Here is a 10,446-nt window from a genome sequence, read left to right as displayed (position 1 = left end):
GTACTGTTTCAGATGGATAGTGTGTTTTGGGTTTGGTTCAGTCGTCGTTTGATGGCGCTACGGTAAGTTCAGTAGTATAGATTGCATGTCCAGGCAGTGAATTGGCTCGTGGGGCTGACGAGTGTTCGTGGTAACGGCTGATACAGTAGTGTTTAGCAACTGCCTGTTGCTTTAACAGTGCATTGATTATTTCGTATTTGTTCAAATGTTTTGTTTGTTTTCGTGAGGGCAGCTAAGTAACTATATATATATATATATATTTTTAAATTCCCATGAAACCATGTTGAACCAAAAAAGTCATGTGCCTTTACAACTACAGACATTTTAAAAATTAGCTTCCTTATACTTCATTATGGACGATTAACTCTTTCTGTTCTTCGAATTCGCAACGCAACGTACCAGACACGCGAGTTCGTTGTCTTCCGACGACCATGAGTTACGCATTATTACCACCTTCATGTCTCAACAACAGTAGTTTGTTTGCTTGTGTTCTCTATGTTTTAAGACATAAGTCATCTTATGATGACGAGAAGACGCGATTCTTTCTCAGTAAAAACAACAACAATATACTATAATTCTAGTTAGGAACTGAGCTCGGTATAATCGTTAAACCACTTGCATATTTAGCGTTGATTTAAAACTGTTGTGATGTTGTTTTCTTCACGAATTTGTATGCTACACAGATATTAGTTATACGTCCTACACGAATTTGAATGGTATTTGGGAAAGATTTACCTCCTTACATTTTACATGATAAAACTGTAAGTATGAGAGTCTTCAGCTGTCTCACAAGGTTGGAAGCATATTGCCCATGCCATTTACCGCGACACCGACTTTATTGATGGATTCTCATAGTGTGCCAGTACAGAACAAATTAGAGGTAAGAAAGTGTTTTAAATTAACGCTAATGGCCTCTTTTACAAAGCATCTTAGTACTCATGTTTATTTCCATATGGACAGGACCGGATCACAACGCAAAACCGGAACGGGTTCGGGCTTTTCCGGCTTTGTCCAAGAAGCGCCACCTATAAGCAACAACGGTAAGTCACGAAACAAAGAAAACAATTCTCAACATCCAGGTGGTCGATCTAACCATCTCCAGAGGAATTACTACTCTGGTGAGAGAGAATTTTCAGCAAGAAGTCGAATTCCAGACACTCAGAGTTCCATGATGGGCAGAGAACACTCTCGTCCAGACTACGACGATTTTGATATTTTCTGCCAAAGTCCAACAATGCTATCCCCAGAACTCACGGCTAGGGATAAGAACAGACGAAAACTATGGCGAAGATCAAAAGATAGTTTCGAATTAAAAGCTGGGGATATTTTTAAGCCTTCAAGTTATCTTAGTTCTAGATTTTCTGAAACAACGTTAGACCATGATATTAAAAGAACGCAGCAACAATTACCGGGACAATATGTACAGAAACGTAAAGGTGATGTAAGGCCGCCACGTCATTCTCCTTCAACAGCAGCTGTCGATGAGCGTCAGGAAGGTTCGACAGTTCAGGAAGTTCGAGACTGTTTTATTATTCCCACTCACCTTATGAGCCGTTTCATGCCGTTTCACCATGTAAGTGACTTTTCGTAATTTTTGCAAATATAAAATAACAAAGATAAAATATTCTATTTAAGAACTCTTAGTCTTGCTTGGATAAAAATCTAGATTGTGTCTCCATTTGTTGTAGGTCTAGTCTTATTTTACCTTGATCATTATTTGGGGTCGTTTTTTTTTATATCAAACTTCAATTTTACTTTCTTTCATCAGCATGTTCTGCTTTTATGGTTTCTCGTTGTTGTTGTTTTTATCCAACTTTTACCGCGAAATGCTTGTTGAAATGCTTGATTTTTTATTTGTCGCCCGTACTCTGCTTGTATTTTCTCTAAAACTTTCTATTTTATTATTGTTTCTTTTCATCTCTCTAAAATACTTTCACATTTTATTTTCCAATTTTTTCTTAAAATCGACTTCCTTCTCGCCATTTGCTTGTTATTCTTTCTATATATATATTTCATCATTTACATCTTCTCTCTCATCTTTCTTTCAATATCTGTAATTAATTTTTATCTGTCTTTTTCTACTTATACCTGATTTGGTAGTTGTTGTCTCTTTCACATTTTAGTTTACCTCTTTGTCCAATCTTCAAGATATATCAATGTTTATATTTTTACATAAATTCCTGTATAGTCTCACGCTTTTTCCTCTTCTTTATATGATTTATTTTATTAATATTCTTGCCCTCAATACATTTTCCTGTCTCTTTTTCTATAAATGTTTATTCTAATTAATTTTTATTCTGTATTGCTTTCAAATTTGAATTTTTCTTTTTATCAAATTTTTTACACTTGGCTTTGTAAGTTCGAGTCTTCGTAAGGTGTTTCCTAAACAATTTTCACCAAATCGACTTCTCTGAAACTTCCACAAACATTATCATTTGAACACTTTATTTAAATTGCAGGAGAGTAGCCTCAGTCTTCCTTCTCAAGCTCTGAGTATGATGAAAATCACTGACCCTAAAATTTGCATAATATTCGATTTTGGCGAGAATACCTCTTTTGGTTCTCAAGATTTACCGTCACCGACCACTGCGCTTGACCCGCCACCGAAAGACTGGCTGATGATACAGCTCAGCCGCCAGCAGAAGCAGTTAGGTTGGATACAAGAGTCCCTAACAGCTTCAGAGGGCATGCTCCTGATGAACGTCGAACAACACAGTAAGTTATATATATTGATTTCTTTACGTATTTGGATGTTTCGTATGTAAAATATCTGTGGAAAACAACAAAAGACTACACTTATCTGTAGAATGGCCTCGGTTAAAGTAATACAAGTAAAAGTGGGGCTCTAATGAGTAAAAGAGCATCATTTCCGTTTACATATCGTATCTTTATGTTAGAGGCTAGCTTTTTCTAAAATCCCTAAATAAGTGAACAATAATTTAGTCATTTTTATTTATTTTATAATTTACCTGTAATATAGTGATGGACTTAATCTTATGAAATTTGAGAACAGTCTGTCTCAAAAAAAATCAAAAAAAATCATTGACTCTTTCTTTCTTATCTAAAAAAACCCAGATCACCGCTTTTCTTTTTGAATCTATTATTTACCGAGTTGACACATTGAAGTTGAAAAACATCTGAAATTAAAAATCACACTCTATTGCAAATATCTTGAACAGATTGCGAGTCATTGCAAAATAAATAACAATTTTCACTCTGTTTATCGTATAAGTAATATCATTCAGTACCTTAAGTAAAAACTGAATTTCCTGCGTAGTTGGTTCAGCTAAAATGGCTGCTTTAGTTCAAAAGGAAATTTCTCAGCTCCTCGCGTTTTAAGTGCGGTGTTTTAGGTCCTTGAATTTTAACATCAATTTTTTATTTCGTTATATATAAGTCTATGTTATGCGCGTGTGTTTTATGAGATTAGAAGTTGTAGAGAACATACACGAAAGAGACGTAAAAATGGAATGTGTTTTTTATCACACTTCACTTTGAGAGTGTGTTTTTCTCGTTGACGGAAGTTACTTTGTCTGAAAATTCAGGACTAGCGCCAACACGCCTTGAAAGTTAATTCTCGTGATATCTTAAAACCCTCTAATTTCTCATGAAGAACACGTGACACACAGATCAAGACGTTTTCAACATGCGTCCTTATACAAGAAATTTGTGTCAATTAATTAGAAAACTTTTTAATTTCATGCCCACGTCTATAATTCTTATCGAACTTTGTAATTTATTAGAAATTATTTTCTGAATTCCAATAGTTTGGTTTGGTTTGTTTGAAGTTAAGCACATAGCTACACAATGGGCTATTTGTGCTTTGCTCACCACTGGTATCAAAACCCAGTTTCTAGCGTTGTAAGTCCGCAGAGAAATCAAATGAAAAAGTTTACATTAAAAACAAAATACAATCAAAATGTGTGACTTGATACACAGTTTCTAAGCTACAGTAAAGGTCGTGCCTAGGAAGCTAAAGGGGGTTATTACCTGGAAAGATATGGTTGTGCAATATTATCTTCAGAGATAAACCATAGGAGTTAATATAAGAATGTATTTTGAGCTATGAAGCGAGAGCTAGAATAAATTATGTCTAAGGCTAAAATATATGGGAGGTTAGGGGTAGTCGAAGAGTGTTTTTAGAACTTAGATGCGAGAATCATTAGAGTTCAGAGTTAGTAGAAAGCTTTTTTGTGAGAGTTAGGCGTTATCTAAACTAAAAAGTTGGTTTATCGAATGATTCTTACTGTTTTTTTTCGAGCACCTATGATATCTCTTTTATTTCAGTAACTCGACTAACAAAACATAAAGCATATTTTTCAGGGTTTACGATGTTTATTATTGAGTTGCATGCACACGTGCTTAGTTTTTTATGGTCCTGTTACAGCATCTGGTAGACTTCATTTTAGTCACAAGGAACTACATTTAGGATTTACTTGTTTAAAGAGCATACAAGTTTTCAAAAGGAACCCAAATAAAGACTCTCTTAAGTTAAAGTAGTGGCTTTAAATACAGTACTTCTATCACTCAGAATTTTATTACAAGGTTTCTGTTGCCATTACCATCAGTCATTGAGATATTTAGATTTCAAATCAACATACAACCCATTCAAACTTAAACTGAATTTTACTATTCAAACCTTTTACTAAGGTTTTAATTAAAAAACTTTTGTCTAAAAAGCTATGATTATTTGAGAGTTCTTCCAAACTATTATGACTTTCATGTTTTTCCTGCAAAAACGTTAAGTCAAACAGAAAAGAAAATTTTACAGGGACTATGTGGCTGTGGAACAATAGAGTTTCAATCATAAATAAAAGACTGTTGTTTATCGTATTATATCACTCTAACACAAAAATAACTGAAAAAAAACCAACAACAAGAGTAACTGAAATAAATAAACAAATCAACAGTTTTTATAAATACACAATTCAGCTTTGTTAATACAATTGAAATAAAACTACTACAGGCGAGCCACGATAATTTCTTATTGTAAACTCACACACACACAAACACATATAGATATCTATATATATGTTTCCCGATAATGGAATTGTTCTGAATATCTGTTTTTGTTTTTCGTAGTGTGCTAGCTTGAGGTAAGTTAAAAACATTTATATTTGTGAATAAAAATATACGATACACTAGTAAGGAGCCAAATGTTCAAACATAAAAATATACAATACATAATAAGCACGTACAACATTGTAGCGAATTTCATCTTTTTTCTCCATTTACCGGAACCCAGTCCTTTGATTAATAACAACAATAATTCAGATTTAGACTCATATTACAACTGCTGCGTCCTCTGGTTCAGATACTCACAATTCGAGTTTTCAAGTATGAAAGATACTTTAAAATATTTTCAACGTTTATTTATTTTGGTTATCTATTTTCGATTTTATTCACGAAAAATGCCTTCCGGACTTTACAGCAATCGGAATCATTGTTTTATCTAGATTGTCCAATATGTCCGTCCGTATACGCATAGACTATTACAGTTATCATGGCTTGATACAATCATTCGAAGTTCTCAAAGTTTGGGATTAACCGACAAAAAATAATTCACACTAAAAATTCCGACAACTCTATACATTTATCCACTCTTCCCAAGGTTTTGGCAAAGCAAATACACGTTCAGTTTTCACATCAACTATCACTCAAAATTTGGTTATTCAGATTATGAATACTTCTCAACTGACTCTCGTCACAGCTTTATCTAATCATTTACGAGAATCAAAGTTTCATTTCGTCAAAATAAATTAATTTTAAAACTAACATGTATCACGGCACCTATAGTTTTGTTTTCAGAGTAAAAATACATTTTGAATTTAACACCAAATACAGCTGCAATCTAAAATCCAGATTTATCATGGTATAATACTTTTGGAGTTATGCATAACACAATCAATCGAAGTAATAAAAAGACTTGATATATCAAAATAAAAGTGTTTTGGACTAAACTTACTGTGGTCCACTTATTGGTCTAAAGAACAAAACTTTTCGTTTCTTCAGAGTTAAAGACGTCTTTCGATTTACAAACTACCAGACTCAAGCACCCCTGTATTAAAAAAAATGACTCACCAGACAGAAAATCATTTTGAAAGCATCACTAACCATAGTTCGGTCTAGTTCACCTACCAAGGTTTCCTACAAATCTGACTCATCAAAGAAAAGCCTTTAATGGAAGTCAGTCACTACTCAAGTTTAATAAGACAGTTGTGTGCAGAAGCACCAGATTCTAACTCCATCTGAGGAAATACCGTACACTTCGACCTATTTTTCCAAACCATAATTCTTTCTGAGCAACCAACTTGGTTTATCACTGCGTAAACACAATTAAGTTCACTTCCTCATGTTCCGGAAAATTCAACCTCACTTGTGAAAACATGAGGGTAAAACACATCTATCTATCTATCCTGTCACAATTACAGAACAACTAACTTATATTACATAAAATACATATAAGTACTAGATAAGATGAGCGAAACAAGTTCATTTTTTATTGTTCTTTCTAAATCAATTAAAGTAAGTAAGGAAAATAAACAAAACTAACACTAGATAGTCTAATCTGCATCCCGTTCTGAAATTTCGGTGATTCTTTTACACATGATAAAGGTAAATAAAAGTTAAATGCAGTTACAACCCCAGATGGCACTAATCTCATTTCTCGCCAAATAGCCTATTAATGGGATCAAACACAAAACCTACTGGAAAAATGAGATTTGAGTTAATCCAGCAATAAACAGTTATGAAAGTCTTGAATTTCCTAATAATACACAATTAATAAAAGGTGATTCATAAAATGGTGAAGGACATCATACAAACAAGCAAATCACAAACTCCTTACTTATTACTTAAGAAGAATTCATTATGTAATCCAGTTGTCACTACATTCAGATAATCCTGCACTTCTGTCAGTAATGTTGGTATTATCCTGCACAACCTTTATCCATTAACGAGGGGAAGATTCTAATTCTACCTCATTAAAGCATATAAATAAAGCACAGCAATCTTCATATTTATAGTTTATGAAGTCTCTTCCACTATGCTCACTTGTGCACGTGTGATGTGCTAATATTTACAAATGACCAGAGTTATTCGACAGCTTTTATTTTTCCGTACCCAGAGTAGTAATAGTGAAGAACCTAATATGTTCTACACTTGGTGAGAAGTGCGTGTCTTCAACTACAAAACTAATCTTCTCCGTGGCTCTAGTAGGATTGATGACCAGTTCAATGTTCCGTTTTTAGAGTAGAATCTCTGCTAGAGTTTCTTCTTTTCCTCTGTATCCATGTAAACTTTAACCACTAAACATGATTTTTTTACTGGAAACTAATACTTTTCACAATGAACATTGTCTTTTTTTCCTTGACACAATGATTATACTGCATGTGTTTTCCTTTTCATTTCCTTACATTTCAGCCAATTCCTGTAATTTTCCAGCAACTAACCTAGTACTCACCAAATTGTTTAGTAACTTTTCTCACTAACATTCACTTAAAGTTAACTATCTCTTGGGTAGTGCACAATGGTTGTGTCAATGCTTGACTGTAGATAGTTTCCTTAGTGCCCCCACAGTGGCACAGCGGTATGTCTGCAAACTTACAACGCTAGAATCCGGATTTCGATACCGGTGGGGGGGGGGCAGAGCATAGATAGCCCATTGTGTAGCTTTGTGCTTAATTACAAACAAACAAGTTTCCTTAGTATCAGTCATAGCAGATGTGCAGCTCCTGTAGACGTCTAGTCAGCTGACTATTGTTTATAAAAACCTTTTAGTTTATCCTCATCTTAAAAAGTCAAAATTATTTGCTTCTATGTGCAGCTTATATAGCATAAAATTATAGTCTTCTAACTGTAGGAGGTCCCTTAACTGTCGTACCTGCAAGCCGGCCTATCTAACGGGAACATACATACATAGACTATCCCTCCTACGTTTACTCTGTAAAATATTGGTCAGTACGTTACAATTAAATGGTTTACGGAGTCACAACTTTCCATATTTTCCTCTTCATCTGTGCTAAAAACTAGTTGCAATGTTTCACCTTCTTTTAGTTGTAGCAAACAAACAGTTTCAGAAGATTCCAGTTGCACTTTCTTGGCCATTTTAGTCAAGTACCAGTTACTGCTGCTTCAGTGTTCTCTTCTCTTTCTCTATCTGGAGTACAGGTCACTGCTGGTTCTGAAAAGTCTATATATTTTTGTCTAGATTACGTTTCATGAATTTTTCTTTTCACTTTAGATCTGAAGACTTTTAGGAGTAACCGACCTTTTAGATTTTAAATTAAGATGAGCTATTGCACTTTCCGAAAAAAATACCAGTTAATATTTGAAACGTATCTGTTCCGCTACTAAATTTGACAGTTGTTCAAAAGCCTGTAGAATGGGCTAGTAGATCGTCTGACATTTTGGTTCTATGTACTCTTAATGGAATTCCTGAGCCAGTATCCACATTAGTTTGTTACAGCCATCTGACAACACTGGCTGAGACAAGTTACTAGCAAAACCATTAAATCAGGTAGGTCAAGCAACATGGGTGATTGAACTAATGCACATACCAACTGTAGTTTGTTCTTCTTTCCACTTACTTTTATCTAGTGCATTATTAACAGAGTAGAAGGTTGCCTAAAAATAAGTGCATATAATTAAAAATAATGCTTAGAATTTTAGATAAAAAATATATAACATAACTTAAAAGTCAAACAAACAAGAGCATTTACATTAGCTAACAATCGTCTGGAAATTACAAAATAATCTTCAAATAAGTAATTTAAAATCACATATATTATTATTATCACCCATACTTTAGGATTTTCAAACGACTTTACATAAAACAACATTGTTTGGATAAACCAGCAAGTTGTTTGTTTGTTTGTTTGTTTTGAATTTCGCGCAAAGCTACACAATCTGAGGGTTGCGGGTTCGAATCCCTGTCACACCAAACATGCTCGCCCTTTCAGCCGTGGGGGGCGTTATAATGTTACGGTCAATCCCACTGTTCGTTGGTAAAAGAGTAGCCTAAGAGATGGCGGTGGGTGGTGATGACTAGCTGCCTTCCCTCTAGTCTTACACTGCTACATTAGGGACGGCTAGCGCAGATAGCCCTCGTGTAGCTTTGCGCGAAATTCAAAAACAAACAAACAAACAAGTAAGAAACATATGGCTGGCCCTGTTAATTTTTCATTATATATTACGTTTCTTGAACATCCTAGTATCTGATTTTCACGTTTTTTTTCTGTCAGTATAAAGCTTTGATATTGTAGTGTACAGTGTCATTGCTATAGTCTGGTTCTATTACCGACAGACAAAGATAAACAAATTTCACCAAAAAAAATACACACAACATATAATATTTCATCTACTAGCTACAAAATTAGCCCCTCAAAATAAACATTTTGGTAAATTGCTTTCTGTAGAAATTCTACTTTTATATTTCCTGTTTTCATTGGATGCCTTCTCTAAAATAGTCGTTATAACGTAACACATTACTCTTGTAGAATATTTTATGACGAAACATTTTGTTCACTATTTCGTACTTGACGGTTTTATCTTAATTTGAAGTACGAATGTTTGTATTATATTCTGCAGATGATTCAAGTTATTATAAATTTATGACTTTCAATCTAGTGTTATTACTCATCTTCGCTAGATGCACAGTCGGAACGATTATCTTAAGGGAATTTTCTGTATTCGTATAGAATATTCATTTAAAGTATCATAGACAAATCTTGAGATAAAGTTAGGCTCTGATATTGTTTTCTGAGTTATACAAGGGCTAAGTCAAAGATAAACTGTTAAAAACTGTATTCACTTACAGATAATTAACGAACGTGGGGTGTTCATTATGTTGTAAGAATATACGCTTTTGAACTGAAACAGTTTTTTTCCCTAAGTTCATGGCAAGGATGTATCAATTTATTTTATCGAATTTCATATAAACGTTTACGTATTGCGAAATGAGAGACTAGATGGAAAGCAGCTAGCCAACACTACCCACCACAGACTTTTGGGCTACTCTTTGGCTGGTCCATTGCTCCAAACTTGTGCTGGAAACCTACATTTGTGTAGTGATAGATTATTTCACCAAGTTGGCAATACCAAATCAGGAAGCTACAACTGTAGCTTAGGGTATTAGTGATTTCTTCTTCAGGTTCGGTATGCCATACGAACTGCATTCTGATCAAGGCCGTAACTTTGAATCAGCTGTGTTCCATGAATGCTGCAAGTTGTTTAGCATACGAAAGACCAGGACAACGCCACTTCACTCACAGTCTGATGGGATGGTAGAAAAGTACAACTGGACACTGGGACAGGAATTGGCAAAATTTTGTAATAGCCGTCAAGATGACTGGGATGTCATACTCCCTCTGCTATTGATGGCCTATAGAACAGCAGAGCATGAAGCCACTGGATACACTCCAGCAAAGCTGATGTTTGGTCGGGAAC

The 10,446-nt window shown here is 34.5% G+C and overlaps 1 protein-coding gene across 1 annotated transcript in view; it reads left to right on the top strand.

Annotated features, from left to right (window-relative positions):
* The first annotated feature begins 599 nt into the window (after positions 1–599).
* Positions 600–10,446, top strand: part of LOC106459281 — a 65,703-nt gene continuing 55,856 nt past the window's right edge. Inside the window, exons 1-2 of the mRNA XM_022385728.1 lie at positions 600–1,573; positions 2,460–2,715. Of these exons, the coding sequence (XP_022241436.1) occupies positions 812–1,573; positions 2,460–2,715 (1,018 nt within the window). The 5' untranslated portion in view covers positions 600–811. The remainder of the gene's footprint in view (positions 1,574–2,459; positions 2,716–10,446) is intronic.

This window comes from Limulus polyphemus, unplaced genomic scaffold (assembly GCF_000517525.1).
Source record: "Limulus polyphemus unplaced genomic scaffold, Limulus_polyphemus-2.1.2 Scaffold585, whole genome shotgun sequence".
NCBI classification, from domain to species: domain Eukaryota; kingdom Metazoa; phylum Arthropoda; class Merostomata; order Xiphosura; family Limulidae; genus Limulus; species Limulus polyphemus.
This window is presented reverse-complemented; position numbering and strand designations above follow the sequence as displayed.